Source organism: Setaria italica, chromosome I, assembly GCF_000263155.2.
Source record: "Setaria italica strain Yugu1 chromosome I, Setaria_italica_v2.0, whole genome shotgun sequence".
Taxonomy (NCBI): domain Eukaryota; kingdom Viridiplantae; phylum Streptophyta; class Magnoliopsida; order Poales; family Poaceae; genus Setaria; species Setaria italica.
This window is the reverse complement of record NC_028450.1, coordinates 40,237,023-40,262,640: the sequence shown is the minus strand read 5'-3', so window position 1 is coordinate 40,262,640 and position 25,618 is coordinate 40,237,023. Positions and strand designations below refer to the sequence as shown.

Genomic DNA, 25,618 nt, shown 5'->3' with positions numbered 1-25,618 from the left:
ATGGAGCTCACACACACACGCACGCACGCACGCACTGTCGACACACCGATGCTTGTGTTGATAAGATCAATATTGTAGGATCAAAATATGGAGTGGTGGCAAGATCACTATAAAATTATAATGAGGATACGACATCTGCGTAAGTTTTAAGCTTTGATTTAGTCAAAATCTGGCTCTACCCAAAAAATTAGATCACATACATATGTAAAGATTGGGATCAGCATTTACTACTTACCGCTTGAGATAGAAAAAACGCGGCCACTTCATGACATCCGTAATGAGATTCAGTGATTTACAACCAAAAAAAAAGAGAGAAAAATATGCCAGATCGCTAGCATTTACGTGTTCGGGTGAGAGTGCAGAGGTGCGCGCTCAGGCGGTAGGCATTGCCTGCCTGTTCCACATGTCGTTTGATTGCCACTTTGTGCTAAGGGTGGCACAAATCCAGCAGCACCTGATACAATTTCCGAGCGGCAATGGAGGGGCCTTCCCTTTCTCACTAATCAAACATCACCACTGAACGTAGAACGCTAACAATGTTCCTTCTTACAATTTATTGTATTGATTTTCCTCCTCTTCGCTTGACATGGAGCAGTACCTTATTCTTGAACGGCTCCTGTTTCCATCCAGGTGTTTTGGGGTACTGAAGCACAACGCTTGCTGAACTGCTGAGCCCGACTGGTTATATGTTCCCAAGCAGCTTGTTTGCCGTGCCAAATTTTGGGGAAATATCAACAGGTACCTGGAAATGAATGTAAATAAGGGTGCAAACGCTGCTCACTTGAATGAAAATGAATATAAATTGGCAAAGTCACAAATCTAAACTCGGTGCGGCAATAATTCGGGGCACAAACCAACATAGATGAGGAGCACCTACCTGCATATGTTCTATCTTCTCCAATGCCACGCGCAATGGTTCTGTCAAGGTTGCACGGGACTGGAGAAGAGACTGGGCAGCAGCCTTGTCGCCCTTTGCCTGTATTGTCAGTATCTCCCTGCTCAGGCTTTCCACAGCGTCCTCAACCTTCCACAGTACAAACTCTAGTGAGCAGTGGTAACAGAGAAGTAACAAGATAGTTGAATGTTCAGATAATTACCTTTGTAAAGTCCACCGAGAATTTTCCGTCAGAGTGCAAGACAAATGCCCCTTTGTCATACAACCAGTTGAACTGCAGAGCTTGTCCTTTTCTATATTTGGAAACACATACACAGTAAAAATTAGTTTACCATGTTCAGGACAGCATGAAAATGGTACGAGACATAATGATGTCTTTTGTTTCGTATTTAAGTTCAGTTTGCTTGCAGGGAAGATACAGCCTTACCCATGAGCTTCTTCCAGTCCAAAACGGATTGACCTGAAGCAGCCAGCCAGGAAAGAGACGTACATGGATTGTGATAGGCTCTTAGGAAGCAATCCCTAATAGAACAGAAGCAAATGATTGAATTAACAAAAATATAGGAAAATAACCAACAGGTCACAGGTTCCAGATTCATTATAGAAACAGCAAACATGAATGCCTGATCAGGGTAACACGAGTATAATTGATGGAATTACTAACCTTCTTAATAAGGAAATTGAGCGCCCAGAGACCAACTATATCAGCTTTTGCCTCCTCCAACGCTGAATGGAATTCTTGAAGTTCCTATACATTTATGGAAAAAAAAAGGTCAAAGCAGCTTGACTTTGTGGCAAATAATACAGGAGACACCATGCAAACATGCCAACCTTCTTAAAGCCACTGAATTCAGTATGTATGAAGAAACTTTATGCAGAAGAAACGATACTGAATTGCAACACAGTGACTTCTTTGGCTAAAATCATCTAGGAAGAAATGCGCCACTCTAAAGAATATACCCTGCAACTTTGGTCATTTTTAGACATTTTGTTTTAACCAAAATTTCCATCTCTGTAACTTAGTCAATTTTTTATGTGCTTCATACAAGATAAATTTTGAAATGTTCTGTTCACAGGATTTTGAGGGAAGTGGAACATTTCTATTGGTGTTGAACTAAAACCAGTGATTTTTCAAATTGTTGTTTTAGTACATACCAATCGTACTGTTGACTTTTTACCACTTCGAAGGGTGATAGAATGAGGTCCAATTCCATGGCAGCACTCGTGGCAAACAATATGTGTATAATAAGGCTCGAAATCAACATATTCTTTCTGCTCCTCTCTGATGCAGGCATCAGCTATAGGCTTTAAGATATGCTTGAACCTGAATAAAACAGAAATAGAATCGACAACATTAGCATAACCCCCTATGTTTCTTGCTGTTGTGAGTGTGAGCTACCTAACTGGCAATTAAAACTAATAAATAAGAATAAAAAAAGGCATACTTGGCTTCTGAAACGTTTTTAAGCATAACCATGGCAGTTCCTCGTTCATTTACAATCCGTTCATCATTGGGCAAATTGAAAGCAATGGTTTGTGGACCTTTCACATCCTGCACCAGCAGTGCTTGTTAGAGCATCATGAAGCTGTTGACAGGGACATGAAATCATTGACATAAAAAAATCATTTGCACTACACCTACATGTTCTTGAATGTTGAATCTCCTCTCAACCTACCAACTATCACCAGAAGCTCAATTTATTCGAAAAGAAATGCAGGGTAAATAGTAAATAGGAAAGTTACACTCAAGCAGCCAAGACATGATACAAACAAAGCAATTTCAACATGAGAATAACTGTTAATCAACAATAAAGGCAAAAAATTTCCAAATAGTCCCAATGATAAATAATAGGAAAAATCAAGTAATTTAATCTATCATTCCAAAACTTGAAAGACCTGAATGATAACCTTGCAACTGAGCAAGTAGTAAGGTGAACATGCAAGCTACGAAATGCAAGTCCAAATATACTTGGCCAACCACGAAGCAACAAATAAAATCAGTTTCATGAAATTATAGTTTTTCATCACTTTTCTTGAATCATACAATTCATAGAGGAATTTATTGCCAACTTGTTGTAAACCAAACAGAAGGAAAAGAAACTCTTGATTATCTTTATCCACAAATATCCAGTTTTTAGCTGTCAACATCAGAATAGTAACATACCCCAGAATTGTAGAGAAGATTGATCACACGAATTGGAGCAGCAGATACACTATCTGATTTGAAAATATTGTCCATCGGAAGGTTTCTTTCCAAATCCTGAACTCAAATCAAATTTGATGTAAAGCCAAACTCAATATTTCCTTAAAGGAAACTTAGTGAGATTACCTGGAGTTGGTCACCAAAGAGTTTAACTTGAGAAGTTGCTGTGTCGTCACGTATTCCAACAAATGCTTCGAAAGTTGCCTTTGGAATGGTAAATACAAGTGAAGAAACAACCAAAAAATTGTATAGAACTCCATGCGCGCTATGCAAAATAAACCTAATTCAGATCTAAAAGCAATATTTGCCTAGTAGAAAAAAGCTGGGACCAAAGCAGATATCAAAATTCTAGAATTAACCCAGCAAATTGCAGACCTACAACCTTAAGTTGCTAAAATGGTAAACCTTTTTTTTAGGGAAATAAAATGGTAAGCCTTGCGGGGAGCAAGTTTGGAAATAAGCGATGGCTGAAAGGTTCGTTCAGTGCAACTAGTGTCAATCTGCTAGCATCAGTGAAATGAACTTAAAGAGTGTTCCAAAGAGGACAAAATTCAAAACCGCATGCGGTGTAAGTGACTTAAGGCTCAGATTTGATAAACAAATATAAATGCCAAGAACATGTGGGACAAGGATCCTGTGAAAAATACCTTATAACTAAATAGGGCATCTTCATATGTTTCATATGGGCCAATTGTGACATCTAAGTTGGAGTCCTGCATACAAGACAAGAATGCCAAATATAGAGGTAATATATGCGAAGAACTTAGAGAGAAACCAAATGTTGTAGCTAAGTAATGTGGACATTGACATGGGCGACAAGATGTATTTTTCACCACTAATTTCTATCGTAGTATGTTTATATAGTATAGAGAAATCTACTTATATCATTTACAAATGTTCAATCTCAAAATGCAAGGTGATATTGGTGACCAAAATCTATATAGTTTGACTGCAAGCAAACAAAAATATCCCTTATTCGTGAATGGAGGGAATATGACACGCCAGCCTTTTTTTTTTCTAAATAGAAGTTAGTAACTTGTTAGCTTCTGTAATCTTTCAATAATCTGAAATGAATCACATGGAAATAAGGAAGATTTTTTCTCAATAACATTTTTATGGTTTAAAGCAATGTACTTCTTGCAGTGTAAAATTGACCTTTTCTTGTTCATTGACTCCTTAAATTGTATTTAACGAGTCTAGCCAAACTTGCTTTCATATACTAGTAAAAGATCTTCCGGGGCTCATAGCTCATTTACTCAAACTTTGGCAGTAATATCTACTGCCAACAATTCCAGACCATGATTGCAGTTATAGAAGATAGGAGACAGAGTAACAACCAACACAATTTGCCATGAAGCAGAAGAATCAAGACCAGTGGTGCATTATTATATGGATATGAACAGAGAAATGGAAAAAACAATTACGATACTAACCAACTCCATCCAAGCTATATCAGATTCATAGTAATCATTTGAAAGGAAAGCATTTGCCTTGGTTCTCAGAAAATTCTTGAGGCTACAACAAGACAAAAATAAATGAATGAATCTTCACACAAACGAATTAAAAATTCAGAAACTTAAAACCATATTAGCTTACCTTGGAGAATCAGAGCACACTGATGCTTTCTCAAGAAGTTCAGCTGCTTTCTCAAGGGATGATCTGTACTCCTTGGAGTATGGAACTATAAAAAGATCATCTGAAGTTTTGGTTTGGTCTGATCCATCTGATTGTGTTAATGACGGAGAGGATAGAGAGTCATGCCGTTTTATGACAGTAAAAAATCCAGTGGCTTCTTTTTGTTCTTTATCAGTCAGACTACTCTTCCAAAGTTCAAACTCCTACAGCCATAGAAAAAATATGCAAAAACGAATTCACTTCAGCTAGTACAGAATCAATCAAGTTACATAAAACGCACAAATCCTATACAAAGACATGCACTATGAACAGGAAATATGTTCTGCTGGATATAATAGAGCACTAGGTGGGTAGGGGTACTAGATGCTAATGTACCTTTTTGTCCATATCAGGAGGATAGAATTTAGCACCAGGAGGCTTATCTAGAGGAAATGCTGCTCGATACTGAACCCCCTTCCATCCTGAAACTGGCTTGGTAGCATCTGTGAGTAATTTCACAGCAGAATCTGCAGTCGATAGGAAAGCCTTATTTTCATCGAGGCAGGACCTGTTATGGAGAATGTAAAAAACGTTAACATCTATCAAGATGGTAAGCAATATATAACAGTAACATGTAAATGTAACTGATACAAACATTGGTGTCTAAACATGATAAGTAGGAAGAAAATATTGCATTAAATGAGATTCCTATTTCACAAGGAAATCTGATCTCAGAAAACCCACATGACAATGAGAAGATGGTTTTAATGCTATGTTTCAGGTTCCACTTTCTCATTTATCTCCACAGAAAATAAATTTATTCGCAAGTAAGCAAAAGCGTATGACCTTTTATACTTGCGCATGTTGAACAATCCAAAATCTTCAAAATTAAAAAACTAGACCTGCGGGGGGTAAGACAGCCCCCCGGCATTTTGCTAAGAAGAAAAAGACCTTACGCAGGTCGAGAAAACCCCCGAACCCCTACCCCACCCTTACATAGCGGCACTGTAGCCCGTGTGAGACGACCAACGACCTGGGCCGGGCCTTAGACCTATGCTTTGGCGTGGGACAAACGAGGGGATTTTTTTAACCCCAGCCTGAAATTCGCTCCCACGGGGAGTCGAACCCAGGACCTAAGGAGTGCTACTGGAGCCACCTAACCAACTCAGCTAGAGGCCCGTTCACCAAAATCTTCAAAATTGCATTAGATCAAGTTGATTTTACAAGAGAAGTGTTTCATGATTAGAGATACAGAGACTAAGATCACAAGGAAAAACTAGCATGTTTTTCATGATTAGAGATACAGATACTAAGATAAGAAGACAAAACTGGCATACTCCCTCCATTTTTTATAAGACTCGTTAGGATTTGAAATTGTTTAGAGGTATGTTTTGACCTCCAATTTCTCTTACAATATATATCAATTGCTACAAAAGCAATTTCAATTCAAAGATTTGTGAAACATTGCAACTTTCATACGGTAGCATGCATATAATTCGACTAATTGTTGGTCAAAATATGAGGGTCTAAACAACCATGTTTCATTTTGTAGGATGAAAGGTAGATGTTCCAATCAGGAAACAAAGTATATCTCATTCATATTACACTCTATAAACGATATACATCAATGTGACAGCACTAAGCCATAACACAATGAGAGAGTCTTTAAGCAAGATGGCATACAAGATAATTGGAAATAGTTTAAGAAAAGGTAACTGTCATACATTAAGAAAATTACATTGAATAATGTGTTAAGATATTCCAATCAATGAAGAATATTTATTCAAGAAAAGGTATTACCAGGGACTCTTATTAATCGAATAGTATGCCCACTTCAATTTATCAAAGGCTGAGGATTCAGAATGTCCTTTCAGCCAGTCTCTAAGCATTCTGTTGCTATTCCATACCTATTTGAGAACCAAAGTTGTAGGTTTCAGAATAAAACTATTTGATATAAAAAATATGCGACACAAAATAATGGTTATCCAATGAAGATAGCTTTTTTGACTAATTGTACATGGCACATCCAACCAATAAGAAATAGAAGAAACAAAATCTGGAAAACGTTTGATGAAGAAGTAACCTGCTCATAAAATATGTCATCAATAACTATTGCTGCTTTAAGAATATATCCCAAGGCTTCCCTGTCTCCTTCAGATAGAGTAGTCAACTGCAAAGGAAACATATAAAGAAGTCAAGCATCCCACAAGAAAAGCATGGTGCAATATATAAAAGCAGGAAATGATATATTAACATCCCCATATCCTTCCTGCTATTCAATGTATCAAAATACATGTTATGAACTTGCAGCATAAGAATCTAGCTGTCATTGTTGTGTAAAGCAAGAGAAGCACTGGTACACCATCACATGAATAGAGAAGTACTACTGCATAAGTACTCTGACAGTGAGGAAATATATCACTATAACTATAAGCGTTCCATGATTCCTCGAGTGTTTTTTTTTTGCGAATGGTCAATGGTTATTGGTCTTCTTTATAATTTTCTCATATAGTCAAGGCCCTTTTAGCCTAATTGAGGCAATCCCCGAGAGTTGTTTTGGTTGGGATTCTTGGTTGCTAATTGTTTTCCCTCTCAGGAAATGTCCAAAACTCCAAATTAGACTAGAAAACTCTCAGAAACTTGATAAGAAAATCTGAAGAAGAACAATAACCCTAGCCATTTGAAAAGAACACTATAAAAATCTTTGATATCATGTAGTGATGTGAATTTTGATCCTTGCATACTAAACATGACCACAAATAACTTACAAATTTATGATGAATGGGAAAATGTACTTGGCATAGCTAAAGTTACTTAAAGTCCTAGCAAAAGAGAGGAAGGGGAACTGTGCCATCCACTGTCTTGCAGTTAAACACAGTTTTTCATACACCTTAAATACACACCGGACTGCCATAACAAACTGAAAAGTATTCAAATTGTTTGTGAGATCATGCAATGTATCTGCAGTTTTTAATTTGTTGTGTGAATATCTGGGGCATTTTTTTAAGATTTCCTTATGCCACACGTAAACCTTCTCTGGTTTCAAGGCATTCAGAAACCTAAGTGAAATTATAGATATTTGTGAACTGCAAGCCAAGCTGCAAGATGATTGAAAGAAAAACTTACATCTGGTTCCAAATGGATGGGAGCATAACGGCTGATTTGCTTTTGTAAAGTTAAACTGCGGGATTCTGTATTGTCTTTGTACCTACAAAGGTGGCATGAAAGATTGAAGCAGGATAATTTTGATAAAACTGTATTCTTAAAGTTATGACCAAAGGATTATGATCTACTTCTTCGAGAATGAAGGCCCACACATTGACAAAAGTAAAATTGGACATAGAATAATGCTTACCTTTCTTCAATAATATTAAATAGTTGGCCATATTGCCCGTTCACATCATAAGGAACATATTCTCCACTTTCTTTTGCAAGGCAGCTCTTGTACTCATCAAAACACATATACCTAACTGCAGATACTTCACTTTCCTAAAAGTTCAAAAGTTATAATACTTATAAAAATCGAAAAAGTAAATTCATTAGAACAAATGTAGGGCATAATAAGTATTAGAATACTGGATAGTATGTAAAGCTTAATGCCATTTCCTTGCTAGGAATAGGATATATTTCCTTACGAGCACAAAGTTAGTGGTCTCGACTAAGATGAGCATACAGTTATAAGTCCAACAGTAACTGTGTGAAGTATTACAGCATCCTTACTTGGAGAGTGAAGGCCTCAAGTGGAATTGGAGTTAAAGTAGTCACAAGGTAAACATCATTGTACTCATTGTTCGTGTATGTCCCGTTGTTGATAACACTGCAACAAAGAGTCAAAGGTTCAGATGATATCATATTTGTGATATCCAAGATTCAGATTGTGATGGTTGGAAATTCATCATGCAAAAACAAATGTGACGAAATAGCTCTTAACAAGTCTCTTATAGAATACTAATGTTAAATTGCTTATATAAACTGGTGCCAAGTGTCCATTGATGTTCCAACAAAAGCATGTGGTTAAAGGTCCTATAAAGTTGTTATGGGAATGGGACGTGCCATTTGATACTTAAGCCTGATGACAATGGTGTCATTTGTTGCAAAATATAATGGACTGCAAGTCTGCAACTGCAAGGTAAATATACTAACCATTCCTGAAGAAACACAAATAACAGCTCGAAGGCATCGACTGGAAGCTTGATGCCTAGTTCTTCCTCGAGCTCCCTCCTGATGATTCACATTACATGGTAGTATCAATTATAAGTTATCCTATAAACAAAATATAAACTAGATAGAGTCGTAGTATTGAGAGTAAGCGACCAATAGAAGCAACGTTAATGGAATAACAGGTAATTTCACGAGAAAAGCATCATAAAGTTTCTATGTCGAACACTCTGTGAGGGTTCAACAAGAGCAGAATTGCAACTGCCATGCTATTTGAAACAGTTACTTGAAGGATTTAAGCCGCTCACAGGAGGGCGGTAGCTTTGAGAAGAGTTCCCACTTGCTGCTAAAATGTTTTAGGCATCCCACGCAGCTTAGTGTGCGCAAACTACTCCATGCACTCCAGTGTGGTGTTCAGATGGTAGCTCTTCAAGACAACGTACTATCGTGAGGTCAGAGAGCTCACTGTGCAGAGAAGAGCGAGGAGTCACCGGCCGAGATGTGGCCAGCGCTAGAGATGTCCCACTGCCCAGGCCACGAGTCCTTGCAGTCGGCGCGGCGCTGCAGCAGCAGTTCACCGGTGCTCTCGCTGTAGATCCACACGTGCACAGCTCGGTGGTAATCGCCGTCCCTGTGCACCTCCGACCTGAGAAAAAACAAAGCAGGCAGCATCGGCGGCGGAATCACACGATCCGATCGAAGGAATCAAACCGAGGCGGGAGAGTCCGGCGCGGGACGGGGGCGTGCCTTGGCTTGGAGACGCCGGTCTTCTCCCCGGCGGCGTTGAGGACGTCGAGGCGCTCCTCCGGCGCAGCAGCCATCGAGGCGGCGGCGTTGACGGCGATCGTGCGGGGTGAGAAAGCGAAGCGTTGGGCAATTGGGTACACTGTTCAACGATCCGGTTGCGTAAAAACGGTTCGCACGCAGTAATACCCGCTATACAACGGGCTAAAACGGCTTGCTGAGGCCCACCCCATCAGGCCCATCAAGGAATCTCGCGTCCTCCTGTGGCCTCGGCCCGTCCTCGGCCCGTCATCATCATCACAGCCTCACCCTCACGGTCTCCGACACCGGGCAGGAGAGAGAAACGGTGCCGCCGCACGGTGGGAGACTGGGAGAGGAGGAAGAAACCGCTCGACCCTTCACCCCTCGCCTCGCCGCCCGATCCAGTTGGTGGCCTATGGCTGGCGATGGAGAGGACGAGGCGGCGGCGATCGAGCGACAGCTGGAGGAGCAGCTGCAGGAGCAGCAATCCTCCCTTGCGGCCGTCGACGAGGCCCTCGCCGCCGACCCCTCCAACGCCGACTTACTCGAGGTGCGTCGGAATACCCCCGCCTTGTCGAACCCCCCTCTCCAACCGCGGCCTCTAATTGCTAGCTCCCTTGAAACCGAATCGACCCCAGGGCGTGGGGATTCTAGGGTACTGTGGTTCACAACTGACTGGATTACGACTAGGACCTACCATATTTAGCGGACTAGCGGTGCTTGATGGTGCTTGGATTCTTAGTTTGCGTGCCATTTTATAGGTCATGGAATCAGGCAGTATGTTTTGGGTTAATGAATGAACCGAGTGGAAACAGGAAGGTGGATTCATTTGTCTGTCGAAACCATAGGCACGTTTAGTTAGCTAAGTCATCTGTGATTGGTGGAGCGTGAACATAAACACAAAATTGCCTCCATACAATCATGCTGCTGATGTGATTGTCAAAATGCCATTCAACCTTGTTATGTTGCCAAACTGGCCACATGTCATAGACATAGCCAATGCTATTTTGGCAATGTCCCAAACTTTGTATGGTATTTTCGCAACTGAGTTTCAACATGGTGGTATGGTGGCAATTTCTCCAACTTAGGGGGATGTTCATGACAGTGTTGGTAAATCAGCAAAATCAGAGTATCAGACAACATAGTCTATGCAGAACCTAATAGAGTGACTAATATATAAGGAATACTCAAACACGAAAGTAATAGATCACTGGACTTTACATGTAGTTGGAAGTAGTGGCTAAATTTTTTGGGAAGGGGGCATCCCCGATTCATCTGTATGAGGCTCTGCCAGTTATCACTGCAAAGTTGAGAAGTTAGGATAATCTTGGCTGTTAATTTGCTGCACCTTTTTTCTTGGAAGAGCCTCTGCACACATTTGTAGTAGGCATCATAATCGTTTAGTGGAGGATATCAGTGGTGAGTTTTGTAATAGCGAGAGTGAGCGATATCTCACATACTAGCTCATCTCTTCCAGACATAGTTCATTGATGAGAGTTTCTGCGTGGCATCAATGTGTATAGGAGAAATGACTTCCTTTTGCACTTTGCATTCCTGAGTTGGGGAATGTTCCGGTGTAATAATGTTTGGTAAAATGCTGAAGTTCCTGTTTCATGTTCTCACATTGTATTGTTTTCAGAGTTTTACGACTTTTATCATACAGTTTAGCTAATAAATTTGTTGCTGTTGTTATTGTTTACAGGTTCATGAGGAACTTCTTGCTGCGATTAAGGATGCAAAGGAGGGACTTCTCGACCTGAAGCGTTCTAGGGTAGTGAAGCAAGTAGATGATATTTTTTCAAATGAAGAACCAGCATCCCAGGCACCAGAAGTTGCTCCTGAGCCATTAGATCCAGATGATGTTGAACCAGAACCACTGGTGTCGCATGATTTTTCAGTTGGATCGAAGTGCAGATTCCGGCACAACAATGGCCGCTGGTATAATGGATGCATTATAGGATTTGAAGGTTCAAGCGATGCGAGGATCTCATTTCTGACACCCACATCTGAAAACATGGCGGTGAGTTATCTGATCTGATTATTATTCTTAAACCAAGATTTTCTTTAGTGGTGCCATCCATTCTCTGCCTGATAACAATCATGCTTGGTGCTGGCGCTCTAAAAAAAGATATTGATGCCACTGGTATCTATATGCGGTACTCGAGCCAATGGAACATTATTTTAGTTTACACTATAACCTCTGACTTGCTCTTTTGCTTTCCCTTCTTGAAAGATGCCCACACATACTTAACAAATGGGGCCAGGCTTGCATGTTTTTACTTTTCATGAATGGCCCTGGACTCATGGGTGTGGACCTAAAATTTCCATTGTCACAAATATGCATCAAGGGCATCTCTGTGCTGTACGCCTGTACAGATGCTTCAATGTTCAGTTCAACAGAATAACCTTCTGCTATGATCATGCTATTACTTTGACAATATTTGATAAACCCTACAGATGTAGGACACGTGGATGATATTTTGTGGTGAAATTAGTAGTCGCTGCTACGTACGTTAGAACTTAGAAGTTATAATAAACACCATGAAGAACCTTGTAGCCATGTGTTTTGAGATAGATTTCTTGTAACACATGGCACCCTCTGCTCTGGTCCCATCCCATCCCTAGCAAAAAATAAATTAGAAGCAGGAAACTAAGAGAAAGTCACAGGTGGGTACCCTGCAACTGCAGCTACCTCTCAATCTGCAATAATTTTCTTCTGGTTAACATGAATATAATGCTTGGAGTGTATGGGCCATTATTATGAACAAACTAACTGATACAAATCTGCCCATAGTGCAGATGTGCAAGTTCTTTCTACAGCAGCGATGTCGATTTGGTAGTAACTGCCGCATGTCCCATGGTATGTAATGGTTATTTGGCTGTTGGAAGATCTAAGCCCAATAAAATGCCCTTTGTTATTAAACTCTTGTTCCTTCGCCTTTTCACATAAAGCAATAGAGAACATGTTGTGGGTGTAAACTTTTCAAGATAAGTTGGTTTTCAGTTGACTATGTTGCGTTGATGGATACTGTATATTGTTTTTCTGCTTCTTTTGCCTGTGTGCCATGTAGATGTGTGTATTGTTTTTGCCTCTTCAGGCTTGGGGACATGACTAATTCAGAACTCATGTTCAGGTATTGTAATTCCTACTTCAGCATTGAAGAAATTCACTCCAACTAGATGGCAGCAGTCCTTGGTAGGCTCCAGCATACTGGCAGCTTCCGGGCGTCACTCTGGCCTTTGGAGGAGAGCGGAACTTGAGTCATGGGATGATAATCTGAAGCTTGGCCAGGTTGTCTTTCTAGATGATGGGAGTTCTGCAAGGCTTACAAGTGATTCACTTTCTCTATCAGAATATGCTGATATGAGCAGCGAAGATGATGAAGGAAGCTCAAGTGAGGAAGAATCTGAGTTGAGTGACGATGCTGATCAAGAGGATGGATGCGTTCACCAGGGTATTGGCCTTTTAGAGCCTGCAAATTTCAGTGGCATTCAGACAGACACCGTGATCTTTGCAAAATGGGAGCACCACACCAGGGGCGTTGCCTCCAAAATGATGGCAAAAATGGGGTACCGAGAAGGGATGGGGCTAGGTGTATCTGGCCAGGGCATGCTTGATCCAATTCCAGTCAAGGTACTACCGCCAAAGCAATCACTTGATCACGCTCTTGCTGCAAGCGAGGCTGATGGAAGTGTTGGCAGTGGTAAAAAGCGCAGTCGAGGTGGTAAAAGGAAGCGTGAGAAAAAATTCGCAGAACAGGCGAGAGCTGCTAAAGCTGAAGAAGCAGAGAGATCAGTCTTCAGCTTTATCAACAGCCATCTAGTGAACCAAGATATGCCTGAAGGTTCAGCCATTAAAGTTAAGAAGGGGGCATCAGGTGAGGCTAATGGGCATGCTAAGAAGGAGGACAGAAGATCCTTAGTCGCATACGATGAGGAAGTAAAAGAACTGAGGATTCAAGTTGAGAGACTGGAAGAGATGAAGAACCGAAACCGCAAAGACAAGGCAGTGTTTGAAGCTGCTTCAAGGAAGCTGGAAGAGACTCGAAAGGCACTCGCGGATGCTGAAGCTACTCACGCTTCAGCAACTAACGCGGTTGCCAGAAAGGAGAAAGAGAAGAAATGGTTGAAATTCTGATATAGCTTTGATATAGCTACTCACGCTTTGTCTATTTATCTTCTGATAAGAATCCGGCGTGATGTATCGACTTGCAATTGTTCCTTCAGCCAGCTGGTAGCCCCGTTACACATGTATGTCTATCAGGTTTTAGGAGATCTGTTGTAGAAGTATTAGTAATATACTTAATTATTAAATGGACATGGTATTTAGGGCTCTTTGGCAGGGCTGCGGTTGTGGCTTCTTCGATGGAGCAGTTTTTTTTTGCTTCAGCTTGTCTGGATGCAAAAACGTTTGGCAAAACGGCTTCTCATAGATGGGGTCATATGGATAAAAATGTGAAATGTCCATAATGCCCTTCCTTATTTTTTTCTTTTTTCTCCGTTCCTTTTTTTCTCTTTCCTTCATTTCTTTATCTCTATTTCTTCACGCAACGCCACCCCCTACGCTGGCATCCGCTTGCATCCTTTTTTTTAACCGCTTGCCTTATCCGCTCGCCCTACGCTCCAGCACGCGCCGCCGGCCACCTCCGCCCCGCGCCTGCCGCCGCCGGCTGTCCTCCGGCCTCCCTGCGCCTGCGCCCGTGCCATCCTCCGACCTCGTGCGCCCATGGCCAAGATGGAGATTTTGGCCCCACGAAGGGGACGAAGCCGCGGGGAGCCCCTTTTTTGGGCTTCTCCTCCCTCTCCTGGCTCCTCTCAGCGAGATTTCCGGAGCTTCAGGTATGAAGCCGTTTCGTTCATCACCGTTTGGTAGGACTTGGTGAAGCCGGTTGAGAAGCCCTACCAAAGGGATCTTATTTAGAGTACAGATCATTAACCATCACGGATTTGGTAGGTAGTCTTTTCATTTGCATTTCGGTATATCAGATGGACGAATGCTCCAATTCCGCCGCATGCAGCAAGCATTCCATTTTCCTGATTTGAGAACCGGTCGTTTTGTACCTCGGATCATGCAGGAAGTTGAATTGCTTCCCATAAAAATCTGCAGAATTCATGTGAAATTTCTGCGTTCGATTTTGGAGCATGCCTGCAATTTAGTACTTTGACTCGTCACCCTTGGGGTCGTTGACATCAAGGTCAACGTAATAACGCGCGGTCGGAGTTGGGGTTTCCTGGTGAGGACGTTAAAAACCGGACCAGAGAGCCGTAGAATATTGTAGGCGGCCGACTCGGTCTCCTTATCCGGTCCAACCCAACCTACCCCACCTGCACGGCGTCCGCCCCGGCTCGCGCAATAAACAATTGTCAGGGTCGAATCCACCTTCCTTTCCCCTTCCTCTCCGTGCCCTCCCCGACACGCGTTCCCCCTAATCCTCCCACCTTGCTAGAGATCCCCAAATCCGCCGCGGCGGGCTTCGAATTCGATCCCCTTCCCGACCGTCAGCTCGATCTGATCGGCGGAGCGGAGAGAGCAGCCACCTCCCAGCCATGTGGGCGGCGTCGTGCCTGGCGTCGTGCTGCGCGGCGTGCGCGTGCGAGGCCTGCCGGACGGCGGTCGGCAGCATCGGCCGCCGCTCCGCGCGCATCGCCTACTGCGGCCTCTTCGCGCTCTCCCTCTTCGCCTCCTGGGCGCTCCGCGAGGTGGCCGCGCCCCTCCTCCAGTCCATCCCATGTGGGTAGCTCGAATCCCCCCCTATCGATCGGTTCGATTGGACGCTTCAGTTGATCGAGATATTCATGGGGATTTGGTTCTCTTCTCTCTTTTTTCTGCAGGGATTAACCACTTCCACAAGACGCCGGACCGCGAGTGGTTCGAGACCGACGCGGTGCTCAGGGTCAGCCTCGGAAACTTCCTCTTCTTCACCATCCTCGCCGTCATCATGGCCGGGATAAAGGACCAGAAGGACCCCCGTGACAAGATCCACCACGGAGGATGGATGGCCAAGATCTTCTGCTGGGCCATCATCGTCTTCCTCATGTTCTTCGTGCCCAACGGCGTCGTCAGCTTCTATGGTGAGCGCCCTTCCCAGCTGTTTTTATTTATCAGACCGTTTGATGCAGTTCCATGTGGTTGATATCTGGACACATTAGAATGGAAATTGATGGGAGATTGCCCTGATCTTTTTCAGCCAAAAACCCTTTGATGAAGAATGTTTTCGAGTTGAATTAGTTTCATGGAGATTGCTGAGTCAGAAATATGTGATCATAGACTAACTAATATAGTTATCTGCAAAACAAAATGTTGGTCTCAGGTCATCTACATTGTCTATAGACCTACTGTATTTCCGATGGATGCCTCCAATTGGCAACGCAAATGTATCTGCCTATGTGGTTCATGTCCTATAGTTGAACTTACTTCTTTGGTTTTTAAATTCAGAAACAAAGGAATGGTTGAGTTGCTTGAGTTCCCTGAACAAACCGTGTTACTACTCTGTTATGGTTGATCATACACTGCCAATAGTATCTGCGTTATGTTTGTTGTGTTGTTAACTTTATTTGGGTATATGACTGTCACCATTGTAAAGTGGGATTCTCACTGCAATTGTACTTTTGCAGAGTCGATTTCCAAGTTTGGATCCGGGCTGTTCCTTCTTGTTCAGGTTGTTCTTCTGTTGGACTTTGTGCACGGATGGAATGAGAACTGGGTTGCTAAGGATGAACAGTTCTGGTTGGTTGCTTGCTTCTGCCCTTGTTTTAGTTGTGCTTCCATGGTTTAATCTGAACTTTGATTTCTCAAAGTGTTTTATTTAAACTTCCTTGTCACTGCAGGTACATGGCTCTATTGGTTGTCTCAGTTGTCTGTTACATTGCCACATTCTCATTCTCGGGTCTTCTGTTTCACTGGTTCACTCCATCCGGACATGACTGTGGACTCAACCTGTTCTTCATTGTCTTCACATTGATTCTTGTTTTTGCGTTTGCTATTGTTGCCCTGCACCCAAAGGTATCATCTTGTGGCTTCTTTTCTGCATTTTACTTATTCAGCCAGAATATATCATTCATGGCTGTACCATGATAAGTTGTACTCAGATGTGTTTGCGCATTTATATATTTGCTATTCTAGATGCTCCTGGTATTTATTTTAGATCTGAAATAAATAATATTACCTCTGCTGCCTGTAAACTAGTACTTCTATTGAATTTAACTCGCATTTGTGCTAATGGTAAAATTAAACCTGTTAATTTTTCAGGTCAATGGTAGCTTGTTGCCTGCATCAGTTATTGGTCTCTACTGCACCTATCTGTGCTACAGTGGACTCTCTAGTGAGCCCAGGGATTACGAGTGCAACGGGCTTCACAATCACTCAAAAGCTGTGTCAACTGGTAGCCTTACACTGGGACTGCTAACCACCATCCTTTCCGTGGTCTACTCTGCTGTCCGTGCTGGCTCTTCCGCAACCGTGCTCTCTCCACCAGACTCACCACGTGGTTAGATTTCCTTCTCCAGCTAATGAACTACTTTTGCAAATGTAGAGTCTGCATTGTTGTTTATGCCTTTCCTTTAATCTTCAGGTACCGACAAGCCATTGCTTCCCTTCAGCAAGGCTGATGAACAAGAAGATAAGAAGGATGTGCCAAGGCCTGTGACATACTCCTACTCTTTCTTCCACCTCATCTTCTCCCTGGCCAGCATGTACTCAGCAATGCTCTTGACTGGCTGGTCAACCTCCATTGGTGAGAGCGGAAAGCTTGTTGATGTTGGGTGGCCATCTGTCTGGGTCAGGATTGCAACCCAGTGGGCAACCGCAGGTCTGTTCATATGGTCCCTTGTTGCTCCCATCCTCTTTCCCGACAGGGAATTCTAGGTCAACTGGGACAACCTGTGGATGCGTGCATCCCTTTGGAGCATCAAGCGCTTCTACTGTGGTAGCTAATCTATCCTATCAAAATATTTGGTCTGTAATACATTGGTGTTTGTAAATCGATGGAATGATGTCAGTGTTTGTCGATGGTTATCGAGTCTGTCAACTTAATAATATTCGGCATCAGGCTTGTGCCATTATGTGAAACAGTGAAATTGTGCTGCGTGTATTGTATATATTGGAGTTTATCTGTGTCTATGTTGCATTGTTCGAATGACAATGAACGACAGGATTGAATTGCGTTCAAAATGCCTGTATGTCATTCGGTTCATCAGATATTCACAACGTCCTGTGTCCTGCATGACTATACATTTTCAAAGATTGAAAGTCTAATCCTCATATCGTTTGCTGCTGACAATTTTCAATCTAGATTGCCAAAACATAACTCATTTATATTAGATACAAATATACAAAGTGCAGAAGTATCATCTGCTGCTGACATGAAGCTTTAGATTGCCAAAAGATCAATCATTTATCAGATACAAATATGCAAAGGGCAAGAGGAGCCCTTTCCTCCATTTTCTTTCTACCTACTAAATACAATAGTTCCGGTCATTACAGCCTCCTATGATTCCTAATGAAGTTTGTTGTTATCAAAGAAAGCACCGCGTCACACGCATAAGATGCCGCGGCTAGCACGGCCGACGCCGCCAGCAAGATAGCCTTCCACTGCCTAGTCGCCGCCAGGATGGACGCGGCCACGGCCGCCGCGGCGAGGACGGCGAAGGCGTTCTTGAGCGAGGTGTACTTCTTGACGCTGGCCCTGCACTCCTTGCAGTGCACGACATGGCGGAAGTACCTGTTGGTCGGGTTGGGAGCGTGCACCGTGCCGACGCCGCCCTTTGCCGGGAACGTGGCCGAGATCCCCGCGACGGCCCCCGCCGGCGCTTGCTCGACGACGGCCGGCACTGGCGGCGGCGCCAGGCTGCTGTGGCCGAAGTAGTAGGGCATGCCGTGGCCCGCCCTGTCCATCCACTTCCTGTACTCGGCGACCCAGGTGTCGGAGGATCGGAGGTTGAGGTAGAGCTCCCTTGTGGGCACCTTCTCCCTGATCAGCACCTCGTTCTGCGACGACAGGAACCCCATGTCCTGCTCGAACACCTTGCAGGCGTTCTGGTGGAAGTACCATGACGGGAGGAGCTTGACGATGGGCGACCTGACGGTGGAGCCGAAGCGCACGATGAGCATGGACTTGCCCTGCCCCGCGGGGCGGCAGAGGAAGTGCGCGGAGAAGCACTGGTCCTTGCCGTCCTTGTCCGTAAACTCGAGCGTGTTGGTGAGCACGCAGGGCGCCTCGAAGCGGAGCAGGTTGCGGAGGTGCGGCGTGCGCGTGCGGCCCCAGTAGCCCGCGAACCCGCGCGCGGTGCGCTCGGTGACGTCGAAGAAGAGCGCCTGCGCGTCCTCGCGCTTGGCCGTCCAGTCGGTGCGGTCGTGGGAGATGGGCACGTGCGCCGGGTCCATGAGGTTCTCCAGCAGGATGGAATGGTCGTAGGGGAGCTCGTGCACCGTCGACAGGTCCGTGAACCCCTCCCGCGCGTACGGCTCGAACCACGGGAGCTTCCGGTCGTCGGGAGGGTTCGCGTCCGACATCCACACCCATACCACGCCCTGCGAGTCGCGCACCTCGTAGTTGCGCGCGCACGCGCTCCGCGGGATCTTGGCGCCCTCGGGCAGCTGCATAGGCAGCATCCGTTTTCAGCATTCGATCGATCGGACGCCGTGTGGAAATCAATGCACAAACATGTAGATGGATGGGATCGGTAGAAGGGAAAGACCTGCGGTATCTTGACGCACTTGCCCTCGCCGTCGAACTGCCAACCATGGTAGAGGCACTCCAGCCTGCCGTCGACGATCTGGCCTTCCGAAAGCTTCGCTAACCTGACAAGCGTTTTGAGAGTGATTCATTTCGGTTGTTGATTTCAACCAAGCCAATCATCATTCGTTGCAGGATCAGATTAATTCGTTGGCCATATATAAGACCGATGCTGCGAGAACTGATCTCACCTGTGTGGGCACCGGTCCTCGTGACAGCGGAGCACGCCGTCGCCGTCGCGCCAGAGCACGAGCTGGCGGTCGAACACGGTGAGCGGGAGCGCCGCGTCGTCGGGCACCTCCTTGGCCAAGTACAGCGGGTACCACTCCTCCTTCCAGTCGTAGCGCCCCGCTGCCGCGGTGGCCGCGGCATCATCCCCCTCCTTCGGGAGCAGCACCCCGTCCTCCTGCGCGCCTGCCTCCTCCACCACCGCCGCCCGGCACCTCCTCTTCCTCCTCCCCCCGCCGCCACCCGCCCACCGCACGCCATGGACGGCTCCTCCCGCTGGTGCTGTCGCCGCTGGGTTCTTGAGACGTGGAGCTGCTGCAGCCACAGCGGAGGAGGGGCGGAGGAGGAGGAGGGGCGGGAGGGGCACCGTGGCAGCGGGCGTCATGGTTGGCCCCATTTGGCGTTTGGGTGGCGAAGAGCGCTCGATCTCAGGATAAAAACCGGCAGGAGTTTTTTTTAAAAAAAAAACGGGTAGCGGCACACGACTCTAGTCTAGCTCCAGTGCCAGCAACGAGAGTGTCCAAGTTCGCATCGGGCTCGTGTCATTCTCAAGTCTCGTCCAAGTGGCGAGTTCACAGTCACACACACATCCAGAGCTGGAATTCAACGCTTTTTTTTCAAGAAATTTGTAAGGTCCCGTTGGGATCGGAATTGAATTCCATTTTAATAATATAATTTAGATATAAAATTAATGAAGTTAATATAGTTGTATGTGAAATATATTTATATATTATTGTTAGTCATATGAGAGATACTTATGCACTGCACTTCAGTTACAGGCAAACGAGTCAAAAAACATGCTATAAGTTACACATTAAAAATATAACATAAGGATCTATAGAATCAATTTTTATCTCTCACCCATAAATTTAAGATAGTCTCGTATCTACACTTTGTAAAGTTGTGGAATTCCACATTTCATGACAAATAGTCTATAGATTCCAATTCATTGGGATCCAAACGTGGCTTAAGAGTAGATAGCTACGACAGTGATGCATCAGGTATAAAGTGGCCCGATTTTACAGCGCATTTAGCTTCTCAATGCACATATATTTTTCATGTGCCCAAGGGGCAACGAAATTCGGCTCCGAATGCTGTTTCAAATTTTGATGACGCGTAAAAAAGAGAGGAAAACTCCGCGGTCTGGTCTGAATGAATGAGACATATCAGGCGTGATCCGGTCCGGTCCAAACAAAATTATGGTGCTCCCGGCCCAGGCCCATCACGGCAGGCCATGATTAACCCGGCCCGGCCCCCTCATCATTGTAATCCCTTGCTTTGCTGCATCCTAGAGAGAGAGAGAGAGAGAGAGAGAGAGAGAGAGAGAGAGAGAGAGAGAGAGAGAGAGAGAGAGAGAGAGAGAGAGAAAGAACAAAAAAGGCACTCCCACTTTACCTACGGATTGCCGCACTCATGACGCCATCGCCGCCGCGCTAATCACACTGCAGGTGATGGGGATTTGGATGTCCCCCATGATTTGCTCGAGGTGACAGAAAACAAACTATAGGCCATCATCAGTTCATCACCACCAGACGCCGTCTCCTGGTAGCACGCGTCCGCCAGCCGGGTTAGGCAACACAACGAAGGAAGCGGCCGTGGGTTCCGGCCATTTCTGGGCGTGCAAGCGTTAGCTTCCTTTGACAGCGCTCGGTGCTCGCAGCTCTGGAGTCAGGACTCAGCCGCGCGCGCGCGCGCGCGGAGGAGTGAACTGCCAGCCTCCTGGCCACACGATGCCACCACTGCTCGAGTGCTCGCGGCGTCGATCTCCACTCCGAACACGGCAACGCGATGGGGCAGTGGCCCGTGCGTGTCTCCGGCTCCAACCTGCCTGCTCGTCGTCGTACCCGAGCCACAATAATTTTTGGCCTTTCCTTGGCAGATCTTCTTTTTACACTATTTCTCTTTTTTTAACGATGTTGTGTGATCCCTAGCTTCAAAGTTGAAAGTTCCTACTAGCCTCGTGCTGGTGCGGAGACTTTTACCGCAACTTTTGACAGCTCCTGGGCCCTCTGGGCTCTGACCGGCCTGAGAGTTGCCATCCCAACGAACGGAAGGGCACTCCGTTGGACGAGACGACGGATCGTCGTCGCAGGTCGCAGTCGTGCAGTGTGCAGACGGTACGTGCTGTTTCGTCAAGTATGGGTCGTGATCGAACAGGCGCGCAGGGTGGAATAGTACACGGGTCACATCACCGGTCAATCGCCGAAACGATGCCCAGGTTGCCGGGTTAGTGTAGCAGGGGCTAGGCCCCTAGCCCCCTACGCCCCTGCCTCTGACTCTGACAAATGACAACTCCTCACACCACACGTAGGAAAATGGCGAGCCCATGCCCATGCATTGCCTGCTCGAGACCAGCTGCTGCTTGCTGCTGTTGGCGTGCGTCCTCCGTCACGTAGGAACCATGCATGAATTTTTCACACGTAGGAACCATGCATGAATTTTTCACACGGAAAAGAAACCCTTTTAATCGCGACACAAGTGAAGTGAGTCAGTGAGTGAAAACGCTCTGTCTGCTGATAACAGCGAAGTATCACAGTGTGCGTCTCAGTAACTCGACTCGTGAGGCTGCAGTGCTCGATCGATACCGGCAACGCGTTCCTCGGCTACCACATAAACTCACAGAAACAGACGTCCAAGTGTCCTGCTGTTGGCACTGGACTCCGCCCCGTATCCTAGGCGACATGAGTACAGCCGGGAAAACGGCCGCTTCTCCGCAGCACGGCTTCGCACGGGCGGCCGGCCATGTAGCGGCTTGTACCCTTGTGCTTGCGCTTCCCCCAGCCATCTCTGTCGGACGGAGCCATCCGTCCTGAGACAGGAACGGATGGATCGTCGCCTTTTTAACTTTATAAACACGCCGGGCCGCGCCTCGCATCATCATTATTACCAAAACTGACAAATCCAAGCGCGGATTTCGCCACTAGTGTCCAGCCGGACCACGGTTAGGGAGGGCTCTTTGTTCGTGCGGTTGTCCCCGTGCGCCCGTTGCCCAGACCCAAGGGCATATGAGCAACAACATAACAGTAGCATGTGCCCGGCTGGGCCATCTCTGGATGATTGTAACTTGAGCCTGACACCCGAATGCATGGGGTTGGGTTGTAATAACCATGGCAATCTCGTTATAGAAGCAGAAAAAAAACTCCAGCAGTAGCAACGGTAGCCTATCACTGATCACTGACCTCGGCTTGTCTTTTTGCCCGTCCATTTCCGCCATCGGGACTCGCCATCGATAGGTTAATCTATGCGAGCATGCCAACCTAAACCTAACACTGATGCTTGCGACGGAGCCCAATGCAGCAAGCGAGCATCGCATGGCGGCATGGCGCCATTCCCAGCTCTGCACTGACCCGTCTCCAGTTCCCAAGCCACACCCACCAACTCTCCCCGATCCCTTCTTCCAGACAGCAAAACACCAACGAGGCGTCACAGTCCCATGCACCTGGGCCTGCACGCATACACGTATACGCATACGCAGAGAACTATCCTTGCAGTACAATACGCGTAGCATACGCTATACTGCACCCAGTAGTATCAGTACTACACTGCTGGCCTCACCTGGCCTGCTGCTTTGCTGCTACTGTTTGGGCATGAATACGCGCATTTGATTTGGGCACATGCCAGCCTGAACCTGAAGCCGGGGCAAATGCAGCAACAGGGGGTGGTCGCTGTCAACAAGTCAGGGAGGGAGCTCTCGCGTCTTGAGCAGGAAGCCCACACTCATAATCACCGTGATCAGGGGGGCCGGGCCCACGCTGGCTTAAAGGAGGACCCATATTCAATCTGACAAGCGACCAATGGGCCTTTACTCGGACGGCGTTTATGACCCATCCTTCTTTCATCGCCGAGCGAGATCGCCGGCGGGCCCCGCCGATCGGGTGGGCGCGGCCGCCGCTGTCCGCCAGAGCTCTCCCACTGTGACAGGGAGGAGGGTGCAGCCTGGGTGGCGTGCGCCGCGCTGCCGGTGACGACGCAGCGGCGGGGAGGAGGGGTGGGTTGGGTCGATCGAGCTGGCTGCCGAGACGACGTCGGGGCAGCGGAGCACGGAGGATTGGGTTGGGAAGCGAGGCAAGCAAGCGGCCCACCGATCCCACGGCGACGGTGCCCGAGGGAATAGTGGCGCCGAAACGGCTAAAAGCGCGCGGGCGGGCAGGCGAAAGCGCGGCCGGCTCCTTCTCCGATTTCCTCCACTGCGTCGCCGGGCTTCGTCCCCGTCTGCTTGGAGCTTTGCTTCTGGACGCAGGGCTGGAACGGCCATCCATCATGGCGAGCGGACACGGAAACCAACCAACCAACCAACCAAACGCATGTTGCTGTTTGCGCTGCTGCTGATGCGCACGCGCGAGCTGAGAGGGAGGGAGGGGGCACAGCAACAGCGAAGTGCAAGGAGACCCCTCACCTCACACGATCTCAACCGGGGACAAGAGGGAGAGGACAAGGTAGGAGAGAGAAGAGAGTGGAGAGGGAGGTTTCCATTCTCTCTTCTTCTTTCCTGTTGCTTTTTCTGTGTTTCTTTGCCAATCGTCGCCTTCCATTCTAAACATGGGAAGGCACCAGGAACAACAAACAAACCGGAATGAAATTACACGAGAAGGGAGTATGTAATGGTGCATTAGACGAAGAAGAAAAGAGCAAGCACAGCAAACCAAGAGTAAAAGAGCAAAAGAAAAACGTGATTGAGCCTATTGTGCCAATATCTTACTACTCAACAAGTGGACAGCACACCTCGGGACGAGGAGAGATCGTCAGCTCTCCCACGCCCTCATCATCCCCTCCTCCTCAACTTCTTCCTCGCCATCATCGCCGCCCTCCTCGTCCTGCTCTTGCAATGCCATCACCACGCACCAAACTTGAACACAGCACCTGCTACTACAGAACTACACAACTACAATGGAGGAGAGCAAAAGAAGGCAATGGCCCGGTGGTGGCAAGAGCACCGGATGCTCTCGGCTTGCAGCCGCTATTTATCACTCACACAGCACACTCACTGGATGCCTTGCTCTTCCTCTGAAGCCTTCTTTCCTACTCGCTTTCTCTCTTTCTGACTGATGAAGCTTTTTCTCGCTTTGTGCGGACTGGAAGCTCTCCCCCTTCCCCCTCTCCTCCACCCTTTATGCTTTCTCTCCTACTCTTTGACGTGAGAGGAGATCCTCCCTCCTCCCCTCCCCTCCTCTCCTCCCTCGCCGCTTCCTCCTCAGCTGGAGGGAGGCGGGCCCACGGCGCCAAATCTCCTTTTGGCAGTCCTCGCTGCCCGCTCCTGCTGCTCAACCTCCACTCTCTCATCCATGCTCCTCCTCCTCCTCCTCCTCCTGCAGCAAGCTCAGCAAGAAAAAGGCAGGTGTAAGCAAGCAAGCAGCAGCAGCCGGTAAAGCAAAAGCAATGAGGCAAAGCTTTTGAACAGAGCAGAGAGCACATGCACAGATAGACAGATAGAGAGAGGAATCAGAGAGAGAAAGAGACAGGCTTGTGCACAATAAACAAATCCATGCTGCAATGCGGCAACGTTAAAATGCAGGAGCTAGCCCCCTGGATGCAAGGACGACGGACGGCGGCATGTACAAGACCACGCCTTTGGACCAAAAGATCATACTACACATGCAGGCGGTGCAGCGTGCAGGGAAGTGGGAGATGAGGTGAGCTTGCAAAGCAGCAGCAGCCGCAACAGTGGTAAGTTTCACTCACCTACTTTTCCTCTCCCACTCGTTCCTCCTCCCTCTGCAACTGCAATGGCTTCCCTCCCCCTGCCTGTCTCTCTCCCCACGCAAAGGCCGGCCACAGCTTTCTCTCTCTCTACGCCCTTGAGTTTTTGTTCTCTTCTTCCACCAACCCTCTCTTCTCTCTCTCTCTTTTCTCAGCGGGAGCTAGGCTTTCTTTGAAGTGTCCAATCCACACGAATTGGCTTTCCCTGGCCCTGAAATAGGGCGCCTAGATCTGCGGCCAACACGAGAGGCGGCGCAATGACCGGGCTGCCCCTGCGTCCCCGCCGCGGCGAGACCGACCAGCGAGGGGCAGAACCGGGCGCCC

At 46.5% G+C, this 25,618-nt stretch overlaps 4 protein-coding genes and 1 long non-coding RNA gene across 5 annotated transcripts; 2 read left to right on the top strand and 3 right to left on the bottom strand.

Moving 5' to 3' along the window:
• Positions 1 to 136: 136 nt before the first annotated feature.
• Positions 137 to 9,771, bottom strand: LOC101772873 (nudix hydrolase 3). The gene is made up of 21 exons (XM_004954135.3): positions 9,618 to 9,771; positions 9,337 to 9,516; positions 8,856 to 8,933; positions 8,433 to 8,529; positions 8,068 to 8,201; positions 7,839 to 7,920; positions 6,796 to 6,882; positions 6,513 to 6,619; positions 5,109 to 5,280; positions 4,695 to 4,936; positions 4,532 to 4,613; positions 3,746 to 3,811; positions 3,225 to 3,302; positions 3,060 to 3,155; positions 2,341 to 2,447; positions 2,051 to 2,219; positions 1,560 to 1,643; positions 1,323 to 1,417; positions 1,098 to 1,188; positions 878 to 1,024; positions 137 to 742 (listed from the first exon to the last, which is right to left on the bottom strand). Exons 1-21 carry the CDS (start codon positions 9,689 to 9,691, stop codon positions 683 to 685), a joined length of 2,328 nt encoding a protein of 775 aa, XP_004954192.1. The 5' UTR covers positions 9,692 to 9,771; the 3' UTR covers positions 137 to 682.
• A 136-nt stretch (positions 9,772 to 9,907) lies between these two features.
• LOC101772472 (zinc finger CCCH domain-containing protein 18) lies at positions 9,908 to 13,984 on the top strand. The gene is made up of 4 exons (XM_004954134.3): positions 9,908 to 10,185; positions 11,338 to 11,655; positions 12,435 to 12,495; positions 12,770 to 13,984. Exons 1-4 carry the CDS (start codon positions 10,051 to 10,053, stop codon positions 13,771 to 13,773), a joined length of 1,518 nt encoding a protein of 505 aa, XP_004954191.1. The 5' UTR covers positions 9,908 to 10,050; the 3' UTR covers positions 13,774 to 13,984.
• Positions 13,985 to 14,907: 923 nt separating this feature from the next.
• On the top strand, positions 14,908 to 17,754 carry LOC101772066 (probable serine incorporator). The gene is made up of 6 exons (XM_004954133.3): positions 14,908 to 15,366; positions 15,468 to 15,707; positions 16,251 to 16,362; positions 16,464 to 16,638; positions 16,885 to 17,122; positions 17,207 to 17,754. Exons 1-6 carry the CDS (start codon positions 15,183 to 15,185, stop codon positions 17,497 to 17,499), a joined length of 1,242 nt encoding a protein of 413 aa, XP_004954190.1. The 5' UTR covers positions 14,908 to 15,182; the 3' UTR covers positions 17,500 to 17,754.
• Positions 17,755 to 17,923: 169 nt separating this feature from the next.
• On the bottom strand, positions 17,924 to 20,019 carry LOC101771663 (protein TIC 55, chloroplastic). Its single transcript, XM_004954132.3, has 3 exons — positions 19,561 to 20,019; positions 19,332 to 19,434; positions 17,924 to 19,230 (listed from the first exon to the last, which is right to left on the bottom strand). Exons 1-3 carry the CDS (start codon positions 19,992 to 19,994, stop codon positions 18,112 to 18,114), a joined length of 1,656 nt encoding a protein of 551 aa, XP_004954189.1. The 5' UTR covers positions 19,995 to 20,019; the 3' UTR covers positions 17,924 to 18,111.
• Positions 20,020 to 24,107: 4,088 nt separating this feature from the next.
• Positions 24,108 to 25,497, bottom strand: LOC101771393. Its single transcript, XR_214556.2, has 2 exons — positions 25,277 to 25,497; positions 24,108 to 24,903 (listed from the first exon to the last, which is right to left on the bottom strand). It is a non-coding gene; the product is annotated as an uncharacterized LOC101771393 (long non-coding RNA).
• Positions 25,498 to 25,618: the final 121 nt, after the last annotated feature.

What these genes read in the sequence shown, in the direction of transcription:
- LOC101772066 (XM_004954133.3), top strand. Translation starts at nt 15,183, where the DNA reads ATGTGGGCGGCGTCGTGCCTGGCGTCGTGCTGCGCGGCGTGCGCGTGC. An exon ending in CGGCGTCGTCAGCTTCTATG is followed by an intron (nt 15,708 to 16,250) that starts GTGAGCGCCCTT and finishes GTACTTTTGCAG; the next exon opens with AGTCGATTTCCAAGTTTGGA. An exon ending in GCTAAGGATGAACAGTTCTG is followed by an intron (nt 16,363 to 16,463) that starts GTTGGTTGCTTG and finishes TTGTCACTGCAG; the next exon opens with GTACATGGCTCTATTGGTTG.
- LOC101772472 (XM_004954134.3), top strand. Translation starts at nt 10,051, where the DNA reads ATGGCTGGCGATGGAGAGGACGAGGCGGCGGCGATCGAGCGACAGCTG. An exon ending in CCAACGCCGACTTACTCGAG is followed by an intron (nt 10,186 to 11,337) that starts GTGCGTCGGAAT and finishes TATTGTTTACAG; the next exon opens with GTTCATGAGGAACTTCTTGC. An exon ending in TAACTGCCGCATGTCCCATG is followed by an intron (nt 12,496 to 12,769) that starts GTATGTAATGGT and finishes ACTCATGTTCAG; the next exon opens with GTATTGTAATTCCTACTTCA.
- LOC101772873 (XM_004954135.3), bottom strand. Translation starts at nt 9,691, where the DNA reads ATGGCTGCTGCGCCGGAGGAGCGCCTCGACGTCCTCAACGCCGCCGGG. An exon ending in TCCTCGCTCTTCTCTGCACA is followed by an intron (nt 8,934 to 9,336) that starts GTGAGCTCTCTG and finishes GTGAATCATCAG; the next exon opens with GAGGGAGCTCGAGGAAGAAC. An exon ending in CCATCCATTTGGAACCAGAT is followed by an intron (nt 6,883 to 7,838) that starts GTAAGTTTTTCT and finishes TTTCCTTTGCAG; the next exon opens with TTGACTACTCTATCTGAAGG.
- LOC101771663 (XM_004954132.3), bottom strand. Translation starts at nt 19,994, where the DNA reads ATGGGGCCAACCATGACGCCCGCTGCCACGGTGCCCCTCCCGCCCCTC. An exon ending in GAGGACCGGTGCCCACACAG is followed by an intron (nt 19,435 to 19,560) that starts GTGAGATCAGTT and finishes AACGCTTGTCAG; the next exon opens with GTTAGCGAAGCTTTCGGAAG. An exon ending in AGTGCGTCAAGATACCGCAG is followed by an intron (nt 19,231 to 19,331) that starts GTCTTTCCCTTC and finishes CTGCCTATGCAG; the next exon opens with CTGCCCGAGGGCGCCAAGAT.